This window comes from Neoarius graeffei, chromosome 3 (assembly GCF_027579695.1).
Source record: "Neoarius graeffei isolate fNeoGra1 chromosome 3, fNeoGra1.pri, whole genome shotgun sequence".
NCBI classification, from domain to species: domain Eukaryota; kingdom Metazoa; phylum Chordata; class Actinopteri; order Siluriformes; family Ariidae; genus Neoarius; species Neoarius graeffei.
This window is the reverse complement of record NC_083571.1, coordinates 109,383,562-109,410,281: the sequence shown is the minus strand read 5'-3', so window position 1 is coordinate 109,410,281 and position 26,720 is coordinate 109,383,562. Positions and strand designations below refer to the sequence as shown.

Below are 26,720 nucleotides of genomic sequence, written 5' to 3'. Positions count from 1 at the left end.
GAGAGGAAAATGGTCGGTCAGTGATGTGAACTTTTTGTCCTGCAAGTTCACCAGTTGTTAAATTTGTGTGAGAAAAAACTATCGATTACTGTGAGTAGTAAATTCTGCGATAAAAGTATACGAGCGTTGATTGATATTTATTGCAGCACCAATAACCTATATCTCATGTTCTATCAAAGTAAAAAGATTTTGGTTCGTAACATTTGGCTCTTGTTAAATAAATACAGGGATGAGAGTTTTCGGCGGATTTCCGCTAGCCTGGCAAGCCAGACTAAATGTGAATATTTAGTCTGGCCTCGATCCGTAGACATTTCCGAAGCGGGTAGGAGGAACAAACCGCTGTCTTTCAAACTGTCTCTGTGCGTATAGGCCAACGCTCTGACCAATCAGCGCAACAGTGACTGTGACATAGTCAGAGTGACAGAAAGCAGTGGGGGAGGCCTTGAAATTAAATAATTTTTCAAAATGCGTATTAATTAATGAACAGGTTCTAGATATTAAGAAGTTTGGAGATAATGACCACAAGTTTGGAGTCTGTACCACACATTTTTTTCAAGTGTTTTTCAAGGGTTTGCTTAAACTGTTTTTGAGAGTTTTTATTTAGTGGTGTTTGGTGAAATAATTTCCCTTAAATTTAAAATAACGGGAAAATAAGAAACAATCAAAAAGTAATGTTTCAAATCTGTTTTATTAATTCTTCGTACTGCACAAACTAGCCCCATCCTTTTGGCTACGAGCGGAGCCAGCTGGTAGATCAGACTTTTGCCATAGCCGGTCGGCAAAACAGCGAAAACGTCCTTCTTGAAAAGGAATGAGCGGAGAGCCTCTTCCTGCTCATGTTTCAACGAAAACTCCAAGTCTAATTCTTCTAAAACTGATTCCAAAGCGGAGTCAAACGCGTGCTGTTCACTAGCGATAGCCATCTTTCCTGTTGTGCTTTCTCCAGCGTCGCGCAGCTTTGTCGTCACTCCTGCAAAAGTCCGCCCAAAGAATCCAAACAAAAACCTTGCGTTGTGATTGGCGGGACACGATTTGATGCCCGGGGTGTTTGTTTATATGGTGCGAGGCTAGACCCATTCACTAGGCAAAAAATATTTTTGGCCGCTAGGCGGTTGGGTCTAGTTTACTAGGCTAGATTTCCACTTTTTCTGAGCAAAAATCGATATTATGCCAAATGGGTTTTTTTTTTTTTTTTTTTTTTTTTTTTCATTGAGGGCGGTTGGGGTATGTTCCTTCGTGATACTCAAGCGTACGACGATGTTACATGTTTACATTTTCGCCATCTTTAGTCTCGCGGTAGAATACGTGTTATCTACAATGTAATTGGCCAAAACATCGCTGGCGAGAGCATGATAGCCAATCATAACAGTTCTTACAAGAGTGTGGGAGAGGACAAAAGCCAATCATAACAGTTCTTACAAAAGTACCCGCATCTGTTCTATTTTATCAAAACTTGCACATGTTCATCGTCGCTGCGCTTCAAAAATACGTTCCTCTTTCGTATCGGCTTTTTTACTCAAAATGCCGAATACAATTGACAAGCGAGACGAAGCGAAGGTACGTGAAATCGATGCTGGTATAAAAAACAGAGAGGACTGACAAGCTCTTGTCTTTGGCCAAAAGGCTGAAGAAGTCGTCGAAATGATTAAATGAAAATGAGAAGTGACTGTGAACTATAAATAATTGTATAAAATGTACATAGACATTATCCCATAAACTTAGCATTCGTTTGATTTAATACATTGAACATGGATATGATGGATAGTCAGTAAATCTGAATTAATGCTGACAGTTTTGAAAACTTAAATATTTCAAAAGACTTTGAAATCATATGCAACTAATGAGGACATAGGGTGACTGACCTTTTCTCCCTAAGAAATTTTATTTAATATATGAACATTTTGATAATTAATAAAACTTACGTTTAATGTGAATTTAGTTTGTCATTTTTGTTGATCACAAATTATAACCATACCCTTGAATGTAGAATGTTTTTTTTTTTTTTTTTTTTTTTTTTTTTAATTTTGAATTCAAACCAATACTCCTATTGATTTGAAACATATTTTCATGTAAATATATAAAAAAGACGACAGATTTTTTATCTACTACAGCTCAGATTGCAGGAAAAGTGGATTGTAAGGCCTTATTTTTCAAAATTTTCCTGGGGGGGTATCCCTCCCAGACCCCCGGCTTCGGGCGCCATCTTGTTTTCTGCTTTTTTGGTGACCACCCACTCTCATCCCTGTAAATAGCATTGACCTTGTCACTAAAGTGAATGCAGTGTTGCTGAACTGATTTTTCTGCCTGATCTTCTCCCTCAGTCACCACTGCACCTAGCCATCTACCTGAACCAGGTGCCCGTGGTGAAGGCTCTTGTGGCGACCGGTGCATGTCTCGAGCTCCAGGACCAGGATGGAAACACACCGCTCCACGTGGCCTGCGAACACAACAGGCTCGAGTGTGCTAATGAGATGATGCATCACGCTTCGCTGTCCAAGCTCACCCCTGTGTTCGAGACCCAGAACTGGAGAGGTAATCCTGCAGTGTACTGGAGTTAATACAGTGCTGAGCGTAAATGAGTCCACCCCCTTTGAAAAGTAACATTTTAAACAATATCTCAATGAACACAAACAATTTCCAAAATGTTGACAAGACAAAGTTTAATATAACATCTGTTTAACTTATAACGTGAAAGTAAAGTTAATAATATAAACTTAGATTACACATTTTTTCAGTTTTACTCAAATTAGGATGGTGCAAAAATGAGTACACCCCACAACAAAAACTACTACATCTAGTACTTTGTCTGGCCTCCATGATTTTTAATGACAGCACCGAGTCTTCTAGGCATGGAATGAACAAGTTGGCGACATTTTGCAACATCAATCTTTTTCCATTCTTCAACAATGACCTCTTTTAGTGACTGGATGCTGGATGGAGAGTGATGCTCAACTTGTCTCTTCAGAATACCCCAAAGAAAATAATTTCTTTACACCACAAAGGTGAAGGCTACAAGAAGATCAGCAAAGCTTTACTTATCAGTCAGAATACTGTAGCAAAAGTGGTGCAAAAATTTAAGAACGATGGAACTGCAACCATCTCACAGAGACGTCCAGGTCGTCCACAGAAGTTAACACCTCGACAGGAGCGTCTTCTGATGAGAAGGGTTGAAGAAAATTGGCATGCAAGTTCACTGCAGTTATCTAAAGAAGTAGAAAGCCAAACTGGGGTGACTATTTCCCGTGACACAATACGGCGTACACTGCAGAGGAATGGCATGCATGGATGCCGTCCACGAAAGAAGCCTCTCCTAAAGCCCAGGCACAAAAAAATCCCGCCTAGAGTTTGCCAGGGCCCATGCTGACAAAGATGAAGACTACTGGGACTCTATACTCTGGAGTGATGAGACCAAGATAAATGTTTTTGGAACTGATGGCTTCAAAACTGTATGGTGTTGCAAAGGTGAGGAATACAAAGAAAAATGCCTGGTGCCTACAGTGAAACATGGTGGTGGCAGTGCCCTTATGTGGGGCTGCATGAGTGCTGCTGGTGTCGGGGAGCTGCATTTCATTGATGGCATCATGAATTCACAGATGTATTGCTCTATACTGAAAGAGAAGATGCTACCATCACTCCGTGCCCTTGGTCACTGTGCACTTTTCCAACATGACTAAACACACATCTAAGGCCACTGTTGGATTTCTGAAGAAGAACAGGGTGAAAGTGATTCAGTGGCCAGGTATGTCTCCTGATCTGAACCCAATCGAACACCTATGGGGAATTCTGAAAAGACGAGTTGAGCATCACTCTCCATCCAGCATCCAGTCACTAAAAGAGGTCGTTGTTGAAGAATGGAAAAAGATTGATGTTGCAAAATGTCGCCAACTTGTTCATTCCATGCCTAGAAGACTTGGTGCTGTCATTAAAAATCATGGAGGCCACACAAAGTACTAGATGTAGTAGTTTTTGTTGTGGGGTGTACTCATTTTTGCACCACCCTAATTTGAGTAAAACTGAAAAATGTGTAATCTCAGTTATATTATTAACCTTACTTTCACGTTATAAGTTAAACAGATGTTATATTAAACTTTGTCTTGTCAACATTTTGGAAATTGTTTGTGTTCATTGAGATATTGTTTAAAATGTTACTTTTCAAAGGGGGTGGACTCATTTACGCTCAGCAGTGTGTGTGTGTGTGTGTGTGTGTGTATATATATATGTGTGTATATATATGTGTATATATATATATATATATATATATATATATATATATATATATATATATATATATATATATATAATGAGAAATTATCTAGAAACTGTTTCATCAGCAGTTATATTTTTGTCCAAGTGACTGCCTAGAGCTCCCCGACCTGTCTTTTGTAACAGCTTTTTCTGTGCAATATAGTGTGTCAACTGAAATAAGCCTAATCATAAGGGTCCTGTGGCAACGGAGTTGACCACAATCATTCTTACGAATAGAGAAGTGTGTTTATTGTCAGTGGTGACACTTCTGGTCTGATTAATGGGTGGTTGTTGTCGGGAAGGAGACGCAGTATCGTTTGCGCTCACCGAGCACTTGCTGTACAGTTCATCAAACGGGAGGATCAGGAGGCAGCTCTGAGCACTCACTAGTCCATTACAGTTAACTGAAGTAGTCAGTCAGAGCAGGTGATAAAGTTCAGCTGAATGAAATAAAATAAGAAAGACCTTCCTTAACTGTGTACTGCTAAAGCTAGTGGAGCAGAGAGCTGTTCGATTTCTATTTCCAAAGCAAGGAGTCCAAAATGTCGTTTTTGTTTTTTTTTTTTTTTTTAATGAAAATGGACGGCGCTGGTTCTAACATCTGACTGACTGAGCTTTGTTCAAATCCATGATATTACAAAACCTGAATTCTGTATCAATGCAGTGATTAATGTTGGTTATTCCATGAAATCGAGTCGTACATGAGCTGATTGAGTGGAATAACCTTTTTATTCCAGGGATCCCAGACGTCCGCTATTTAGCGGAATTCCGCTATTTTTCTAGCCAAAGTGGTGGTGGGTTTTTTGTTTTTGTTTTTTTTTAAATCTCTTGTATATCCGTTAAAAATATGTTTAAGTAAAATGACCAGCAGAATACGTTCTGATTTGGTTTGCTTGTTTAGCGATGTTTTTGTCAGCTTCGTTTGTTCTCGTTGACATTCGGGAACACTCGGAAGTTAAATTGATGTAAATACCGCAAGACTGTACGCGATAGAACGAGAAAACAATACGGCTGCGCCCATTTGCTAGAAAATGTGTTTTAACTCCGTTCGTGCTTTTGTTTCTAACGCGTTGAACTTCATTCAATATGTCGTGGAAAAAAGATATCGTCCATAAAAGAGATAGCGGAACAGTGTCCGGGTTAGAAGTGTATTCTTCAAAGCTACATTTTCATCTAATTTTTATAAATAACAATTTTTTTTTTTTGCCACTTATGTCATTGATTACAAAACATGGCATCAAATAGATACACATTATTGTTAAATTCTGTTGCTTTTCTATGTTAAATCTATGTAAAAAATGTGTTCTATAGCATCTTTAAATGTTAAAATCTCAACAGCTTCAGGGGGCTTGCAGCTCCCTTGACCCCTGCTGATAGTTTCTTACATTCCTGTATTTTTTTTTTCAATTACTGCTGGGATCCCTGTTATTCTATACACATATATATATATATATATATATATATATATATATATATATATATATATATATATAAATAACTTTTTTTTTTTTTTTTTTTTTTTTTGCAAATTCGATAAATAAAAACTTTTATACAAAACGTCCGACAATCATTTCCGCTTAGAATGTAAACAAACCGGCGAAACGACAGGAGCAATTTGTGAAAAATACGATAATACAAAAGCTACTTTCTTAACATCAAATACTTTTTATTCCATCATTTTGTTGCGTTTGTATTTTTTGGGGTTTTGTTTTCGAGTCCTCTGTTGGTTCAGCAACACGCGCCGCCATTTTGTTTTTCTCTACTCATGGTATATGAGCTGATAGCCTAGAATTTAGAGTAGCCAATCAGAGCACGCGATTACTCCTATCCAGTGAATGTGGATAGAATAATAATGTATTATTATTATTATTATTATTATTATTATTTTGTTCTGTCGGGGTGGCACGGTGGTGTAGTGGTTAGCACTGTCGCCTCACAGCAAGAAGGTCCGGGTTCGAGCCCCGTGGCCGGCGAGGGCCTTTCTGTGCGGAGTTTGCATGTTCTCCCCGTGTCCGCGTGGGTTTCCTCCGGGTGCTCCGGTTTCCCCCACAGTCCAAAGACATGCAGGTTAGGTTAACTGGTGACTCTAAATTGAGCGTAGGTGTGAATGTGAGTGTGAATGGTTGTCTGTGTCTATGTGTCAGCCCTGTGATGACCTGGTGACTTGTCCAGGGTGTACCCCGCCTTTCGCCCGTAGTCAGCTGGGATAGGCTCCAGCTTGCCTGCGACCCTGTAGAACAGGATAAAGCGGCTACAGATAATGAGATGATTTTGTCCTGTCCATTTGAATACCCTAATTTCTGCTTGTTGTGTTGCCTGGCAACCAGAGGTTACTATTAACAGGCTATATTTTATGGCAGACGAATTACTGATGGTGAATATTACGACTAATGAAATTTCGAGTGAACATTTGGATTTTATCACATGAATTTTGTAGCGGTCTTGGTCACCGTGGTTTTATCACTTTTAGATATGACACTAAGCGGAACGCCTAAAACCCCCTAACCCGTGATAAAATCATTGTAACTCATGCTCTCGCATGCGTATAATTTAGCTTTAGTGTATACTTTCACTGATTTTCGCTTGCTTATTGGCCACCTAGTGAGGTCCACCTGCAATGCAGGCCACTTTAGAGTCTGTTGCTCTGAAAGGTTTGTTGCCCATTTCGACTTGGAGAAAGAAGAGCTCTTTTTCTTTAAGCATCCCAAGTGTCTGTCCTTTCAGTTTCAGTGTCTTATCGTTATGAGCTAGTGTTTTTTTTCCTTTTTTCTTATCTGTTAAAAATCCCAATAACAGTTCTGACATCATAACACACTGCCGTGTCATCATTGCTGCTGTTCTGAAAAAAGGTCCGACTCGTAAATAATATGGTTCCGCTCATTAGTGGCCCAATAGAGCGCGGTTTCCTTTAATGGTTAAACTTCACAGAGCGACAGACGAGCTTCAGTTATTGATTTTATTTATTAATTTCTTTTTTAACACTTAAAAGTGATCCATCCATGTGATGGATGTACCTGATAAACTGACGTGCGTGTTGGGGGGGTAGATAAGGGCTGAGTCACTTCCCTCTAAGCAGCATGACCGCACAATCCGATATCCTTATATATAAAGGTTTTATTTAATGCTGCCTGCTTGCTTTCAGGTTTTTGGTCGATCAGTGCAACTTGCACTGAAAGGAGGACATTAAGTGCTGGCGTTGTGATGAGGGAGGAATCTGTTTATTTTGGCCTTTAGCGAACAGAAACTCTGCAGTAATGGAAGAGGGAAGTCTGTAAAGGTTTTGGAATTAACGTCCGCTTTGACACTTCTTTCCTTTTACTGAAGTTAAAGTTTAGTGATGAACGCAAGCATTTAATCATTTTTTTTATTTTATTTTTTTTAAATTGACGTCATAGATGTTCTGATCCAGCATTGTTGAATCCTCTAACCTGATTAGTTAGTTGTTGATAGAACTGCAGTTCTAGAAAACGGCCTATAGTTCTGGCAATAATTCAAATCACAGGCTTGCGTTATTCTACATTAATGTGCTCGTTTCTATAGTAACAGCCTGCAGACACGCCTCAAAATGACTTTTAAACGTGTTATTTGATACAGACGTGTAATCATTGTATTTTTTTTTTTTGCTTTCCGTTAGGACTTGGTTTTTCTAACCTTTACGGGAAGTCTCAGGTGTCAGTGCTTTGTAATGGTTAGTAAGTTTTCTGCCACAGGGAAGTCATCAGGATAAAGGCGTTTGCACGTTGCGGTTTCTCAGTAACCTAACGAGCTGTTTCTTATAAACTTAAAGGGGGGGGGGGGGGGGAGTCAGGCTTGTGAGGAAGCAACTGTTTGAGTGTTATAACGGACATGACAAGAGAGACCCGCTTGTCCCATGTTCATAACAATTGCACACTAAAAGTACTTTTGTGGTTCTTTTAGATAAATTGTAAAACATTTCGGGACACGCCGCGGACATTAGAGGACATTAAAAATGCTCCTGCTGTTGGCAGCTTCAAATCTAGGTTAAAGACCAAGCTGTTTTCAGATGCTTTCTGTTAAATAATTAATATTTTTACATTTTTATAATCTTTACTTTCTCTGCATGTTTTAAATTTACTTTAATTTTATTCTATTTTATTCCGCTGGTTTCTTTTTCTTTTTCTCCTTTTTTCTTTTTGGCATTTTATTATTTTATTTCTACTATTGTTTAATTCTTATTATTTTCTTTTAATTCTTTTAATTGTTTTAGATTAAAAATAAAATTATTTTATGTAATTTTATTTCTCTATTGTTTACTGTTTTTGTTTTTGCTTCTGTAAAGCACATTGAACTGCCATTGTGTATGAAATGTGCTGTATAAATAAACTTGCCTTGCCTTGCCGCTATAGCAAGTTAGAAGTGTTTGAAATATGCTCTGTAATATATCAGTCCATATGTCAAAGCGATGGCCGTAAACGAGATTCGTTGAGACCTGGACGAGACATCGTAGGACGGAAGTAAAACGTACGGCGGAAATCAAAGTGACCGACGTCTGCCAACGTTGTCAAAAGACGCCCGCGCCCTCTTTCGAATGCTGACGTAATCAAGCCGGAAGTGTGGACGCCGTTTTGTAGTGCTGTCCGAAACCTTAGTGAGGATTGTGTGGGAAATGCGCTCAGTATAATATGGATTTATGACAAAAATACAAGCATGTATTTATTATTTTGAAAACCCACCAGTTGCCTGATCTGGCACGTTTTAATTGTGCGACAGGAACAACGTAAATACCAGCGCGACGGACTAGTCCTTATCCTGTCGTCTTTCCAACTCTTCTCTACTCCACGTTGGTTCGAAGTCGTATGGAATAATCTCAGTCACTGATGAAGCTGGCAAAGCTCGAAATGAATCTAAATTGGAATGATATGGCGATCTGGCCGCTGTGTAAAAAAGTTTAACAGTTTTCACGTTTGAAGTCTCGCACAAGTCTCGTGAAGACCGCGCGGATAAGCGACGCCTGCCGTGGACCAAACGAACTACATTCAGCGTGGCTAAAAACCTGAAAAGGCTGATAAGTGTGATGTAATATGCCAATACGAGTCACGATATAAGGTTAATAAAATGAAAATGTAATTGAATAAAACATTAATTAGAATTAAAGCAGGTTTTAAAATGACTTCAGTTCCCCTTTAAGATTTTTGGGTATTAATCTTGGTTTATATAAAAATAAACTGTCTTATTGAGGTGTCGCTGCGTCTCTGGGATATTTTAACAAATTTCAGCCAGTTATACCACAAATTTTTGTGCAAGATTTCATGATGGACGTTTTCAGTTTTCTTAATTTTTTTTTTTTTTTTTTTCCCTCCCCCAACCAGGTCTGACTTGCCTACATGTTGCCACACTGCACAAACATCACCGAATCATGAAATTGCTGATCAAGAAAGGCGTGGATCTGAACCTCCAGGTGAGAAGCTTTTACAGAGTTATAGTAGTTGTAGTAATAATAATAATAAACTTATTCATTGAAGTATCCCTTAAAAATACAAAGCTGTCCCTAAGCTGCAGCACCTGATCATATCTCATTGCTGGATGTCTGACATTACAGTATCTGCTTGCAGCTTGCCTTCTTTCAAACAGGATGGTATTTATTACATCCCATATAACACAGGGTTCTAACTAGACCAAAATATCAGCATAGTGGCCGGGGGTTCAGGGGCCGCCTTGGGTCCCCGAAAGCTTGCGGGTTCTACATGCTCGGAGATGCCTTCTAGTGTATTTCCTGGCACTTGCATGCACTTATTATAATTAATATTCAACTTTATTTTTTTCGCAGTCTGGTTTCCATCAAATCCTGCGCTCTGATTGGCTGGCGAGCGGGTCCGTATCCTACGGTACGGACCCCGGTTACGAACCTCTGGCGACTCGCTCATTCACAACAACAAACATAGTAGCAATTTTTTTCAACATTTATTTTCGCGTTTTTCAGGAGAGGGCGGCACGGTGGTGTAGTGGTTAGCGCTGTCGCCTCACAGCAAGAAGGTCCTGGGTTCGAGCCCCGGGGCCGGCGAGGGCCTTTCTGTGTGGAGTTTGCATGTTCTCCCCGTGTCCGCGTGGGTTTCCTCCGGGTGCTCCGGTTTCCTCCACAGTCCAAAGACATGCAGGTTAGGTTAACTGGTGACTCTAAATTGAGCGTAGGTGTGAATGTGAGTGTGAATGGTTGTCTGTGTCAGCCCTGTGATGACCTGGCGACTTGTCCAGGGTGTACCCCACCTTTCGCCTGTAGTCAGCTGGGATAGGCTCCAGCTTGCCTGCGACCCTGTAGAAGGATAAAGCGGCTAGAGATAATGAGATGAGATGAGATTTTTCAGGAGAATAGCATTAATTTTACAGCATGGATAGCGGCAACGACAGTGTTCACAGCGAAAGCGAGTTTTACTACCCTGAGGAAGAAGAAATAAAATTAAACATTTCAGGAGAAAGCTAAAAACCTCTAACTGTTGCTAACGCTGAGCAAAAACATGGCTGAATCCTGAATGACTCCTATTTGTATAAATAGGGGACTACATAGGCAGCAAAATGTAGTGTTTTCCCTGCCATAGAAGTGCACTTGTATACCGAGGAGGAAGCCATTTGCATTACAGCCGTGAATGAGGATTCAAAATGGCGGCTCGGTTCAGTTTTCCCTTTCGGGCACTCTCGTTTTCTGTTAGAATTTGGTAAAGAAAAAATAAATATATTATTTACCAGCTTAAGGTCGGTCCGTATAAATAATATATTTATCTTTTACAGGCGTGTCAGCAATATTGTGGGCGTAGCACAAAGGAAACATTGCGTATCGACCCGATACGCTGAAAAGCCCGAGTTAGAACCCTGATAACGGTGCAGTTGCATATTCTAGAAAGCATTAGAATATCAAACCTCTGATTTTACTTACCTTTTTTTATATTGTTGTCTACCCAATTTAAGTTTTTTTTTTTTTTTTTTTTTTCTTCCCCCTTTCGATCTGACAAATAGTCACAACTCTCATATATTCACGTCTCAAGCTTTGACGCTGCTTTTTGACACTTGCTGATCCTGCTACATGTCTGCCCTCAGGAGGGAACGAGTGGGAAAACTGCGTTACACATGGCCGTGGAGCTGCATGACGTGGATGCCGTGACTCTGCTGCTAACCAAAGGCGCCAACGTCGATGCTGCGATGCTAAATGGTTGCACAGCGCTCCATCTGGCAGTCGGGCGTCAAGACACCGCCATCACCGGCCACCTGTGCCAGGCAGGAGCTGACAAAATGATTCGCAACATGGAGGACGAGACCGCGTTGGACCTCGCCGACGGCAATGATGACGTAAGGAATTATTGATTTTAGACACCGAGACAGCAAACCACCTTAGATACAACTCCATAGGCGCAGATAAAGCCCTTTTGTATACATTTTGTACTTGCATTAAATAATTCAAGTCCACTTAAGTGAGGAGCATTCAGCTGAGTCGCTCAGGGTGCTGTAGAAGCAGGCACGTGCACACATGGGGCTTTAGGGGTGCTTGAGCCCCTGCCGTTTCTGCCTCGAATTAAATGTTGCCCTTTTAAAATAATAATCCTAATAGCCTAATAAATAATACAGTCCTGTTAGAAGTTTAAAACAAAAACTCCACGGCAATCTACCAATTTTCTTGTAATACGGGGTCGTTGTGTGCGTTGAGCCGCCGCTTCTCTGTCCGTTGCTGCTCCGCTCGAGTGCGGCCAGAGAGAGGGTGCGCGGACTGAGTGAGGGGGAAGAAGCCGCTGCGCGCGCTGCCACACTCAGTGCGTTTACATGCACATAGAGAAAATCGAATTTCTGCCGTAGCTCGACTGGAATCGAAGTTCTAAATGCCATGGAAACACCTTAGCTCGGCTGAAATCGAAACGAACTGGATTTCTCGTAATCGAGCTACACGACCTAGATTATGCGATTGTAGCCGAGCTACTCAGTGCATGTAAAACCTATCGAGCTACGTAGTCGAGCTACTTACTTCCCTTCTGGAAGTGACGAGACCACAAGCGGGAAACACAACAGCCTCGGTCGGCATGACAACAGTAGTAGTAGCGAGCAGCAGAAGAGGTCAGGAGGAACAAGGAGACAAAAAACAATTGAACTTTTTGTGTGTTTATTAAGACATAAGTTAAATTGTACGCAAAAAAATGGACTTTAGAAAAATATACAATTGTGCAAAATAAGTTGTCTTACAAAACAGTGGTCTGCGCAGGACAGTTTGTAGCTAACAGGTGGCAATGACATGTGGTGTGAATGTAAAGTGGAAATCACTCCTCTTCTTCATGACGACAACCGGAAGTGTACCAACACGATGGGGCGTGTAGCGCCACCTGTGGCTCGGGTGCACAATGTGCCTCACACAATAGCTCGATTTCCTTGTGTGCATGTAGGATTGGATTTCTCTGGCACCCCTGCTGGGACCCTTAGCTCGATTACCGACAGTAGCTCGATTTGGATGTGCATGTAAACGTACTGAATGATAACAGAGGAGACGCGACAGTGAGGCAGCTTGAACATGTGAGTTATGGTCTAACAGTTAGCCCTTTCAAACTATATGTACGTGACATTTGGGCGTTTGTAGGGCTACTGACATTTGTGCAAGTAATTTGAGGGCGTATTCACACCTACGCTGTTTGGTCCGGACCAAACGAACCAAATTTCCTTTGGTCCGGACCTTTTGGGCTGGTCGGAATACAAACCACCGAACTCTGGTCCGGACCAAACAAGCGGACCGAGACCGAGCTGCAAGGTCGGACTCGGTCCGGACCAAAGGAACTCTGGTGCGGATCTTTTGGAGGTGTGAAAGCAGATCGGACCTAATCTGACAGTTTTGCTTTTTTGTACCTCGGGAGCTTCCGTCGTTTGTCGAGCATTATGGGAAACAGAGTCTTGACACTCCACCGCAAAGCGCAAACACTGTTTCGGTTGTCAAGGGTCGTTCAGTCACCAGTGGTAGGCGAGTACAAAAAATGAGTAGGGGGCAAACGTGGGCCGAGGAAGAAACGCGTACCCTTGTGGATATCTGGGCAGATGTCCACATATCTGAGCTTTTGGAGAGAACACACAAAAATGCCGACGTGTTTGCTGTATTCAGTGAGAAAATGAAGGAGAAGGGGTTCACGCGCTCCCCAGAACAATGTCTGCTAAAAGTGAAGAAACTCCGTCAGACCTACATTAAAATCAGGGACATTCTTTCAAAAAGTGGCGGTACTAGCGACGCAAAAAAGAAATTCATCTATTGCGTGAAGAGCCAGAACTGTCACAACATGATGTGCGCTCATCAGCGCTATCCTCCGTAGCCGCCTTGCCCTTTGTCATCGTTGTTGATAAATTACTTGTATAACAGCATAGTAATCGCACAATTGAGAAAACAGTAAAAACTGGAAAAAACATATAGCTTTGACATTTAAAAAGAATAACAGCACGGAAAGCCTCCATGACTACTTTTGAACTTAACGCTTTGTGCGCGTGGCTTTGTTGACGGGTTTTGGTCCGCTTACTAAAATGTACAGTGTGAAAGCAAACCGCACCAAAATGAAAAAATAAAAAAAACATTTGGTTCGGACCAAAGCAAGTGAACTATCGAACTATCCTGGTCTGAATACACCCTAAGTCTCTGTAGTTTAATAATCTGCTTGTTAACTGACGTGACCTGACCGGTTACTGTTCGCAATCGATTGCCTCGGCCGTGCTTCGGTGTACATGCAAGTATCCTATATCGTCGGGAAGCTTACATTCTCCTCTTGTGTATATATAACTAGTCGTCGACCTCTTCCACAACGTGCTCAAATCAAATGTGGGTTATGTTTCAGAAAAAAACAATGTTATGTGTCAGTTTCTATTTTCACAGTATGGCCAGAAGCCTAAGAGAGGCTCTCTGATCTCCTTCTCCTCTCGATTGAAAAAGACATACCCATAAATCACAGTGAGGTCATTAATATCTACAAGGACATGGCCCCCAGAAGGTTACTGCTTTAAAGTGCCATTCCACCATTGGATGTATTCTTTGGCATAAAATACAATATATTTTATGACAACATGACTAGACCAAGAAATCTTTTAGCTTCAAAATGATATATCAAACACAATTTTTTGACAACAAGTATATTAATTTTGCGACCAAAGTCACCTACCCTTTTAATTTCCGCACGGTAGTGAAACGTGATGTCATCGGCAGGTTCCCCTTCTTGTGTATCACGTGTTGGTCTATTTTTAGACCAGGAAACCCCCAAAGTGAGAGAGTCATTTCTCCTCGTATATGGGGGCCAAAAAAATTGCGAAAAATTGAGTTAATCTTTCAGTTAGCTAGATTTATTGGTATTAGCTAGATTTATTGGTATTATTTTTATCGCGTTCTATCCGCCATTGCTGATGATATGTGCCACGTCACACGTCACGTGGTACACAAGAAGGGGAACCTGCCGATGACATCACGCGCGGAAATTTAAAGGGTAGGTGACTTTGGTCGCAAAATTAATATACTTGTCGTTGTCAAAAAATTATGTTTGATATATTTTTGAAGCTAAAAGATTTCTCTATCTAGTGATACCATTTATATATGTTGTCAAAATATATTGTATTTTATGCCAAAGAATACATCCAATGGTGGAATGGCACTTTAAGGCCCCTGGAATGTTAGGCTTCTACCTTTGAGAGGAAGCACTGATTTTTATCATTTTGTCCATTAGGCTATTTACTTATTTGTTCAAAGTTCAGGTTTCACTGTTCAATGTTAAATCTTTAACAATAAAAAAGCCTAATAATGCACCAGTGTTTTATCGCTTCGCATGTCTTCCACGCCGATGATAATGTGAGTGACAATTTTGCTGACACAAAAGAAATGGCAATTGCACATCACTTTCACCAACACAGGACACATGGCTAAGTACTTACCTTCCTATTAGTACGTTAATTTTAATTCTACATTTCCATATTTTGGAAAGGACCGGGGAAAAAAAACATGCACTTGCTGCCCTTTTTCTGACTTTTAGCCCCTGCCTCTCTATAATCCTGTGCACGTCCCTGTGTAGAAGTACCCGAGTACGGAGATTTCAGCCTGCTGGTTACTAGCATATTGAGTTACCATTGTCTCGGTATCATTTGTACTCAGGATGATTTTCACTTCCTCATGCCAAAGCTGCTAAGTCACATGGCCTCTACCGGGCAATGCCTATGAAAAGGCAGATGTGCTGCTACTTCTTCTAATTGGCATGATGCAAATCTAAATCGTTACTAGTTTTGCTTTTTGTTTTGAATGTTTCCTTCAAATTCTGAAAGAGGTCACTTTTGGAACAGCTCAGCAGCACGACAGCGATCATCTGAATTCCTTGAAGAGCTCTACTTTTTTATAAGTATGAGTCATTTGAAAATATCTGCTCATTTCTCGCCTTCTGCTTTAAATCCCTAGTGAACCCGAATCACTGCTTGGTTTCAGATAAGATTAATGTTGGACCCAATACCCAATGTTGGACCCAGCGAGTCATTTCTGTTTCCGGTTGAGTGTACAGTCATGGCCAAAAGTTTTGAGAGTGACACATATTTTGGTTTTCACAAAAACCCCATTTTCACTGCATTTCAGCCAGCCACAAAACGACCTGCTAACATCGTTTCAGTGACGATCTCGTGAGCTCGGGAGAAAGTGTTGATGTGGACAAGGCAGCTGAGATCACCCTGTCGTGCAGATTGAATTTGAACAGCAGACTGGTTGCTTTAAAAGGGGGTGGTGCTTGAAATCGTTGTCGTCTTCTGTTAACCGTGGTTACCTCCAAGGAAACGCGTGCAGTCATCATTGCTTTGCATCAAAAGGGATTCACAGGCAAGGAGATTGCTGCTTGTAAGATTGCACCTAATCGCGAGTTGGCCTAGTGGTTAGTGCGTCCACCTCTCGATTGGGAGATCGCAAGTTTTACTCACGGTTGGGTCATACCAAAGACCATCATAAAAATGGTACCTACTGCCATCTGGCAATACAGATGCAAGTGGGGAGTCAAACTCTCATGGTTACCAGAGGACTAGCCCCCCCCCCCCCCCCCCACTGTAACACTAGCTGTTGATATTGTCTCAAGGCGAGAGGCCGAGGTCTACGGAAATGGAGATTGGTGCCGCCCTATGCGCCACATGGCGTGGGAAGGACTTTGATTTGATTGAAGACTGCACCTAAATTGACCATTTATTGGCTCATCAAGAACTTTAAGGAAAGAGGTTCAGTTGCTGTGAAGAAGGCTTCAGGGCACCCAAGAAAGTCTAGCAAGCGCTAGGACCATCTCCAAAAGAGGATTCAGCTACGGGATCGGGTCACCACCAGTGCAGAGCTTGCTCAGTGTGAACGCATCTGCGTGCACAGTGAGGCGAAGACTTTGAGGATGGCCTGGTGTCAAGAAGGGCAGCAAAGAAGCCACTTCTTTCCAAGAAAAACCTCAAGGACAGACTGACATTCTGCAGGAAGTACAGGGGTTGAACTGCAGAAGACTGAGGTAAAGTTATTTTCTCTGATGAAGCCCCCTTCAGACTGTTTGGGACATCTGTAGAAATGATTGTCCAGAGAAGAAAAGGTGAGCACCATCGTGAGTCCTGTGCCATGCCAACAGTGAAGCATCCTGAGCCGCTTCCTGTGTGGAGTTGTTTCTCATCCAAGGGAGTGGACTCGCTCTCAATTTTGCCTAAGAACACTGCCATGAATAAAGAATGGTATCAGAACATCCTCCAAGAGCAACTTCTCCCAACAATCCAGGAGCAATTTGGTGATGAACAATGCTTTTTTTTTCCCAGCATGATGGAGCACCGTGTCAAGGCAAAAGTGATAATTAAGTGGCTCGGGGAACAAAACAGTGAAATTTTGGGTCCATGGCCAGAAAACTTCCCAGATCTTAATCCCATTGAGAACCTGTGGTCAATCCTTAAAAAGCGAGTGGACAGACAAACAACCCAAGAATTATGATAAACTCCAAGCACTGATTTATGCAAGAATGAGTTGCCATCGGTCAGGATTTGGCCCAGAAGCCATGCCAGGGCCAATTGCAGGACTCTTGGTGGGGGTCAGGGGTCAACACTGTAAATATTGACTGTATTTGTCAATAAAAGCCTTTTGAAATGTATGAAATGCTTATAATTGTACTTCAGTATACCATTTGAAACATCTGACAGAAAGATCTAAAAACACTGGCGCAGTAAACTTTGTGAAAACCAACATTTGTGTCCGTCTCAATGTTTGGCCACGACTGTACGCTGTGCGCGTTTTGCCTGCCACTTCTCACCGGAGCTTTTTCTTTTTGGTTTTTTTTTTGTTGTTTTGAACGTTTTGTCTGCCGGTTGTGGTGTAGCTCCAGACCCAGTTTTGGGCGTCGGTTCCCTTCAGGCCTTGTTGTGCCATGGGTGATGCCGGTGCTCCTCGCTGTGGACTGCAGTGAGCTCGTCACTCTTTTTAACATCAGAATTGTCTAGCGCTCTATTGGCCCTTTTCCACTACCCTTTTTCAGCTCGCTTTAGCTCACTTCAGCCCAACACGGCTCGTGTTTCGACTACCTCAGAGCGGCGCGACTCGGCTCGCTTCAGCCCTGCTTAGCACCCAAAACTCGCACGGTTTTGGAGTGGGGCTGAAGCGAGCCAAACCGAGCCGAGTGGGGCTAGGGGCATGAGGAGACACTCCCCTGTGCACTGATTGGTGAGGAGGAGTGTCCTCACACGCCCACACACCCCGCGAGCACGCTGGGATCTGTAAACACTGTAAACCCGGAAGAAGAAGAATTACGAATTATGAGAATTTCTGAAGCCTTATGCGCCTCGCCTCATCTATACGCTCTTGCCAGTATCTGTTGGCGTTGTTGGTGACAACAAGCCACAGCACCAAGACCAGCAACACTAACGACTCCATGTCCTCCATGTTTATTGTTTACTATCCGGGTCGTGAGACTACCGCTTAAAAGTTCACTGATGTCACTGTTTGCGCTGCCTAACGACATCACGTGACGTCCACCCACTTTTGCTAACTCCACCCAATGTGTCCACCCACTTCCAGCCAGCACGGTTCAGCGCGGTTGTAGTCGAAATGCAACTCCAACAGCCCCGCTCAGCTCAACTCAGCCCAACTCAGCACGGCACGGCTCAGCCCAACTCAGCCGCGTTGGTAGTGGAAAAGTGGCATATGCGGCGGTGCTTCTGTGCTTGGTGCGGTGTTCCAAGCGATGTTGCCCGGTGGCGGCTGTGCAGGCGGTGTGGGATTTCTTCGTGCGCATTTTGGTGGGACTGTGGGTAGCAACGCCGTTGGAATTACATCCTGACCTCCTCCTTTTGGTGGAATTCCCCACCATTCCTACCTTGGGTGTGAGAAAGGCGGTCTATAAATTGAACTTGCAGTACAAAAGCAAATTATGGTGGTTTTATAAGACCTGTGAGTTTTGGGTTTCTTCCTGAAAGTCTACAATTTCTGTGGGATGTACTTTATTTTTATTTTTTACATGACTGTAGGTAGATTATCCCAGTGTCTGAAATCGCTCACTCGTTCACTACTCACTATATAGTGAATTACTGTATAGTGAGCTCATTGATAAAATGAAGGGGGGGGGGGAAACACTTTCGGACACCAGTCCAACCCGCTGGCATTTACGTCATTACTGTCGCACAATTAAAACGTGCCAGATCAGTCGGCTGGTGAGTTTTCAAAATAATAAATACATGCATGTACAGTATTTTTGTGATAAATCCAGATTATACTGATCGTATTTCCCACATTAATCAACACAAAGTACCTGCAGCTTTCAGTTCTTTTAAATCAAGGCTGAATCCTTTCTTTCTTCTTTGCTGCTGCCTTTTATTAAATCAAATTTGAGGCTTTTGATTTGATTTTTTTTCAGTGTGACCGCAATGCATGATGGGATATATTGCTTTGGTTAGTGACCATCGGTTGGATACTACTTTTCATGATGCATTGTGGGATACTTTGAGTGCACTATATAGGGTGTAAATAATACTCTATACATTCGGACAGCGCTACGGAATGGAGAACTCACTATAGGGAGTGATTTCGGACACAGGGTGCATCAAATATCGACTTCTCGTTATGGTGCAAAGGTACATCATTGATTGATTTAAAACACACCCTATTTTATCATAAGGTGGGCGTTCTGTAAATGAGAAGCCAAATTTATTAAGCTAATAAAAGCAGATCTTTAAAATGAATCGAGAGGAAAGACGAGATCAACCCAAAGTTGGTGAAATTTAAATTTCTGCTTACCAGAGATTTATGACTGGGTTCCATATTTGTTTTTCAGTTTTCATTTTGTGTGCGTGTGTGCACGCAAATATATATATATATATATATATATATATATATATATATATATATATATATATATATATATATATATATATATCTTTAAAAAATTTATAGAACACGGTTGCACAAAGATATGAAGTTTATGAAGTTTATCTTCGAGTGGTAAATGGATGTATCACGAGTGAGTGAAGCGAATGAGTGAAATACTTTTCAACACGAAGATAAACTTCATGTCTTTGTGCCACCATGCAATGTTCTTTATAGACATCTCTACCAAAAAATGCAAGTTAATCAAAAGAATTTTAATTTTAAACCAGTTCATTTGGATAATGCACATCTAGTCAGCAGGAAAACACTGCGAGTGGCGTCATCAGCGTGAAATAACAGGAAATATCTCCGTCAGCTCAGCGACGTGGGTTTGTTTTTGGTTTTTTTGTATGAAAAATGTGAGGGTTTTCAACACAAGAAGATAAACTTCATATCTTCAAGCCCCAATGTGTAATTTTCATTTTCTTATATAGACACATTCACAAAGTACCTGAGTTTATAGAAACAATTTATCAATTTCCTCATGAGTGACAGATTTGTCATGGTTTTGGATCTCCATGTCCCAAATGAAGTTCGTATTTAAAAAAATAAATACTTGCGGTGGGGTGGCACGGTGGTGTAGTGGTTAGCGATGTCTCCTCACAGCAAGAAGGTCCGGGTTCGAGCCCCGTGGTCGGCGAGGGCCTTTCTGTGCGGAGTTTGCATGTTCTCCCCGTGTCCGCGTGGGTTTCCTCCGGGTGCTCCGGTTTCCCCCACAGTCCAAAGACATGCAGGTTAGGTTAACTGGTGACTCTAAGGTGGTGTTTACATTAGACCGTATCCGTCTCGTTTTCGTCGTGGATGCACTGTCCGGTCACATTAAAACATCGGGAAACGACTCCACAGGCGGAACAACTTGAATCCGCCAGGGCCCACGTATTCAATCCATTACGTATCTGATCCGGTGCTGTGTAAACATTGAGGAACGCGGATACGCTGTGCTGAGCTCTAGCTGACGTCGTCATTGGACAACGTCACTGTGACATCCACCTTCCTGATTCGCTGGCGTTGGTCATGCCACGTTGGTCATGTGACGCGACTGCTGAAAAACGGCGCGGACTTTCACTTCCTGCTATCCCGAATCACTGCTCGTGCGCTTCACTCGCGCGCTCTGTGAGCTGCGCAGGGCCAGAGTGCGCACCCTCCAGAGGGCACTCGCTGTTCAGGGCGGAGTGATTTGGAGCGCAGGATGCCTGCGGAGCCGAGCGTATCCGTGTAGCTGTGTGCACGCAAATCGTTTTAAAAACGTTAATCTGATGATCCGCTGATACGGTCTAATGTAAACCCCACCTAAATTGACCGTAGGTGTGAATGTGAGTGTGAATGGTTGTCTGTGTCTATGTGTCAGCCCTGTGATGACCTGGCGACTTGTCCAGGGTGTACCCCGCCTTTCGCCCGTAGTCAGCTGGGATAGGCTCCAGCTTGCCTGCGACCCTGTAGAACAGGATAAAGCGGCTAGAGATAATGAGATGAGATGAGATGAAATACTTGCGGTGTATTTCCCAGCAAAACACTTGTATAAAAATGTCAGGTTTGTTTATGTGCAGCTTGGATGAACACGTTTCATTTTCACCTTAAGAAAAAAAATGGACGCAGTATCAGTAAAAATGTCTGTTCTTGCCTTTCAGATCCTCGCACTACTGCCTTTCGATGACATCCAGATCATGGGCAGAACTGTCAACTTGAAATTCTGAGCGTGAAAATCGTTCTGTTCAGCGTCCCTCTGTCTGTGAACTCTGGGGACTTCAGTTATTTTTTTTTTTTTTTTTTTTAAATGCCTTTACTTTCTATAGCCTTGTTTATTTTGAATGTTGACGTATGTTAGAGCTGTTTAATTTATACGCAAGATTGAGGTGAAGTTCGTTCCACATCTGTTCCAAACTGATCTGTAGTAATAATCAAACAAACATCCTCTGTGTTTATATATATTATCATGCTGAAATGTGTATGAACATATTGCTTGAACTGTAAAATACCTCAAGTATGGAAACGGACATAAATGTAAGGTGATGAAAGTGACAATATTGCATATAATAGGACAAGGAGGTTCAGATGAGGAGTAATAATACATCAGGGTTTACAGCATCTCATCTTTTCCGGCTTGGGGAGATGTTCCTTTTGAGTTTTAAACTGACTTCATGTAATTTTTTTTTTTTTTGTCGAATGCTTTTTCATTTTCTGAATCAACTATGTTAAACGCCAATTTTCCTTATGCACATAACTGATAGTGAACCAGCAGGAATGAACCATAGTGTGGTTACATGTGCCTTTGCGTTTGTTGTAAATGACAGTATTTTTTTGCTCAATAACAATTTCACTGGCTACACATTGTGGATTTACTCACTTTAATAAAAGCCTGCTTCTGCTGAAAATTAGATTTACGTCAAGTTCGTTCATTAGCTATCAGCCAAGATTACGAGCTACAAGGCTAATGAAGCAAACATCTAATAACGATGCTGCAGTTTTCTTTTAAATACACTACCGTTCAAAAGTTTGGGGTCACTTTGAAATGTCCTTATTTTTGAAAGAAAAGCACTCTTCTTTTCAATGAAGATCACTTTAAACTAATCAGAAATCCACTCTATACATTGCTAATGTGGTAAATGACTATTCTAGCTGCAAATGTCTGGTTTTTGGTGCAATATCTCCATAGGTGTATAGAGGCCCATTTCCAGCAACTCTCACTCCAGTGTTCTAATGGTACAATGTGTTTGCTCATTGCCTCAGAAGGCTAATGGATGATTAGAAAACCCTTGTACAATCATGTTAGCACAGCTGAAAACAGTTGAGCTCTTTAGAGAAGCTATGAAACTGACCTTCCTTTGAGCAGATTGAGTTTCTGGAGCATCACATTTGTGGGGTCGATTAAATGCTCAAAATGGCCAGAAAAATGTCTTGACTATATTTTCTATTCATTTTACAACTTATGGTGGGAAATAAAAGTGTGACTTTTCATGGAAAACACAAAATTGTCTGGGTGACCCCAAACTTTTGAACGGTAGTGTACATCATTAAACAACTTGTAAAATAACAGGGATATTGAGGTATTTCACCTGACGTCACAGGGTCACGTGACGCCCCGGTGTCCGCCATTTTGAAGGTCAAGCTAGCTAATGTCAACAACACAGTAGCTAGTATGTTACTGTAGCAATGTTTACGTTCAGTCATTTGGATGACTGTTAAAACCTTTCAGTCTCAAGTTTTTCCTTTACTGGATTTACTAGTTTACTGTAATTATGATCCGGCAGCTATTTACACCGGATCCAGTGTAAATAGCTGCTGGAGCGCACTCCGGCTTGCTCCCCCTCAAATTAAGCAGCGCGCTCCGGCTTGCTCCCGGAGTGCTCCGGCCGAGGTTCCGGAGCGCGCTCCGGCTTGCTCCCCCTCAAATTAAGCAGCGCGCTCCGGCTTGCTCCCAGAGCACTCCGGGAGCAAGCCGGAGCACGCTGCTTAATTTGAGGGGGAGCAAACCGGAGTTCGCTCTGGCAGCTATTTACACTGGATCCGGTGTAAATAGCTGCCGGATCATAATTACAGTAAACTAGTAAATACAGTAAAGGAAAAACTTGAGACTGAAAGGTTTTAACAGTCATCCAAATGACTGTATGTATGACTGAATGTATGGCGATAGGTTTTTAACGACATAGGTATACAGATCATGTGGGCCGAAGTCAGGTAAAGACGAGGGCTTCGTGTACTTCCGTACGTCAGTGAACAATCCTGGTGGAAGCAGGTAAACGTCGTTCTCTAAGCCTGCTAACCTCAATTTTGCTACAGTAACATACTAGCTAGTATGTTGTTGACATTAGCTAGTGCTAACAGCTAGCTGCTAGTACACTGCTACAACACAGACACCGACCCTAATAATACAGTTCTTGGTCATTGCCTGGTAACAGCAAATTTATAACGGGCCATGTCTCTACAGACTAAGAAGTTATTTCAATGACATTTAATAACATTTTGTTTATCCTGAGGACCGAAAGAAAATGAAAATGTGAACAAACCTTAGCTGTAATAAGATGGCGACCACCGGCTCCAGGGACGACCCGCTGATGTAGGCATGTTACCCAGCCTGACACAAAATATTTGTAGGCATCCAAACTCTTATACGCTTTCAGATCAATACCTGTGTATGGCGATGGGTTTTTAACGACATAGGTATACAGATCATGTGGGCCGAAGTCAGGTAAAGACGAGGGCTTCGTGTACTTCCGTACGTCAGTGAACAATCCTGGTGGAAGCAGGTAAACGTCGTTCTCTAAGCCTGCTAACCTCAATTTTTGCAAATACCTCTCCCTCTGTTCGCCCTGTAAATGCCCTACGTCGCTGGATAGTGAAGGTGTTTTCTGCATCTCGCTCCTTTTTCTTTTATGTTTTTCGTTTGTCGCCTTCCTCGCATTCAAACTGATTCGAGCCGTGACGTCCAAAATGGCAGCCTAACGATGCATCACATGACTTGGTCACGTGGGTGAAAAACCTCAATATTTGTCATATTTACATAAAGGTTCTTGGCTGAGATGCTTGCTTCCCTCCTCTTCTTCATAAGCAATATTAACCACTTGGGGCAAAACTTTTTTTTTTAATTAAAAAAAAAGTGTCCAACGTCAACCATGTTTTCATCGAAGGTGTGTAAATTTGACTTTTCACTGAATTATCACAATCAATATTACCTGCACAAGTGATTAGTTTTGCAATATGTGGCTTCAAATTTGGGAAAAAAAATTGCATGCCAATGCCAAATGTAGATTAAAACCAACTCCTGCTGTAAACAGTTGGAAAAAACCCGAACTTAATCTTTCAGTTTATCACCTGAGAGTCTCGGGCTTTTGCTCAACGCTCTGCGCAACTGCTGACATTCAGTTCCTAGCGGAAACTCTTGAGCTATTGAACGTCAGCGTAATTTTTGCACCACTGCTGTAAAGTGTGCTTTGTACTTGATTCAGTGTATATCTGCTACTGCTGATGATGCATACACACTTTTTTTTTTTTATAAAGCAAAAATTTGTTGCTAAATCAATTATCAATGTCCGCAGTAAAAACGCTGGGAGGAAGGATGATCTCGGATAAATATTTGATCCATCACACCAATCATTGCCTGCAAATATTTAATATATTTTAATATTTTGTGATATAAATGTAAATTTATTAGAGAGTGAATTAATATGCAGAAGAATCGAACATCTACGTTTAAGCTTGTGCAGCCAAGAGGTTTTTGGGTTTGTTTGTTTGTTTTTCTGCATAATTTGGGGGGTTTTTTTATGACCGCGTAATATTGCCTTCGGAAAAGGTTTGAGCAACCTTTGTTTCTGGCCAATTCACAATAATTAACCAGGAAATAGTTCATGGATTTTTAATGGTTTAACCAAGGATTTCAAAAGCATGTTTAATATTCACATCAACTTTTTTTTTTTTAAATGTCATTTAATCCAAACTTTCAAAATGTACAGTTAGAACTTTATACATGGTTCATTTTGACATGACGCAGTAAAGGATTTTGTATTAACGTGCATTACCTAAAGCTAATTTGTTATATATGAGTGTTTTCATTTGAAAATCCCTTCTGTATCAAGTGATTTTTTTTTTTTTTAACCATTCATTTGTAGATAAAAAATAAAAAATTTGATTAAGGTTTGCAAAGCTGACCACCTGTGACAGTATGGGACTGGGTTTGCCACAAAATATCTACAGTGGTGCTTGAAAGTTTGTGAACCCTTTAGAATTTTCTATATTTCTGCATAAATATGACCTAAAACATCATCAGATTTTCACACAAGTCCTAAAAGTAGATAAAGAGAACCCAGTTAAACAAATGAGACAAAAATATTATACTTGGTCATTTATTTATTGAAGAAAATGATCCAATATTACATCTCTCTGAGTGGCAAAAGTATGTGAACCTCTAGGATTAGCAGTTAATTTGAAGGTGAAATTAGAGTCAGGTGTTTTCAATCAATGGGATGATGATCAGGTGTGAGTGGGCACCCTGTTTTATTTAAAGAACAGGGAGCTATCAAAGTCTGATCTTCACAACACATGTTTGTGGAAGTATATCATGACACGAACAAAGGAGATTTCTGAGGACCTCAGAAAAAGCGTTGTTGATGCTCATCAGCCTGGAAAAGAGTTTGGACTCCACCAATCCACAGTCAGACAGATTGTGTACAAATGGAGGAAATTCAAGACCATTGTTACCCTCCCCAGGAGTGGTCGACCAACAAAGATCACTCCAAGAACAAGGCGTGTAATAGTCGGCAAGGTTACAAAGGACCCCAGGGTAACTTCTAAGCAACTGAAGGCCTCTCTCACATTAGTTAATGTTCATGAGTCCACCATCAGGAGAACACTGAACAACAATGGTGTGCATGGCAGGGTTGCAAGGAGAAAGCCACTGCTCTCCAAAAAGAACATTGCTGCTCATCTGCAGTTTGCTAAAGATCACATCGGCAAGTCAGAAGGCTATTGGGGAAAAAAGTTTTGTGGACGGATGAGACCAAAATAGAACTTTTTGGTTTAAATTAGAAGCGTTATATTTGGAGAAAGGAAAACACTGCATTCCAGCATAAGAACCTTATCCCATCTGTGAAACATGGTGGTGGTAGTATCATGGTTTGGGCCTGTTTCACTGCATCTGGACCAGGACGGCTTGCCATCATTGATGGAACAATGAATTCTGAATTATACCGGCAAATTCTAAAGGAAAATGTCAGGACATCTGTCCATGAACTGAATCTCAAGAGAAGGTGGGTCATGCAGCAAGACAACGACCCTAAGCACACAAATCATTCTACCAAAAAATGGTTAAAGAAGAATAAAGTGAATGTTTTGGAATGGCCAAGTCAAAGTCCTGACCTTAATCCAATTGAAATGTTGTGGAAGGACCTGAAGCGAGCAGTTCATGTGAGGAAACCCACCAACATCCCAGAGTTGATGCTGTTCTGTACGGAGGAACGGGCTAAAATTCCTCCAAGTCGGTGTGCAGGACTGATCAACAGTTACCGCAAACGTTTAGTTGCAGTTATTGCTGCACAAGGGGGTCACACCAGATACTGAAAGCAAAGGTTCACATACTTTTGCCACTCAGAGATACGTAATATTGGATCATTTTCCTCAATAAATAAATGACCAAGTA

General features: G+C 41.5%; 1 protein-coding gene across 1 annotated transcript in view; it reads left to right on the top strand.

The window, feature by feature from the left end:
• The window catches only part of nfkbie (nuclear factor of kappa light polypeptide gene enhancer in B-cells inhibitor, epsilon), a 45,416-nt gene extending 23,453 nt beyond the window's left edge, over positions 1-21,963 (top strand). Inside the window, exons 3-6 of the mRNA XM_060916137.1 lie at positions 2,322-2,532; positions 9,576-9,664; positions 11,296-11,544; positions 21,220-21,963. Of these exons, the coding sequence (XP_060772120.1) occupies positions 2,322-2,532; positions 9,576-9,664; positions 11,296-11,544; positions 21,220-21,285 (615 nt within the window). The 3' untranslated portion in view covers positions 21,286-21,963. The remainder of the gene's footprint in view (positions 1-2,321; positions 2,533-9,575; positions 9,665-11,295; positions 11,545-21,219) is intronic.
• The last annotated feature ends 4,757 nt before the right edge of the window (positions 21,964-26,720 follow it).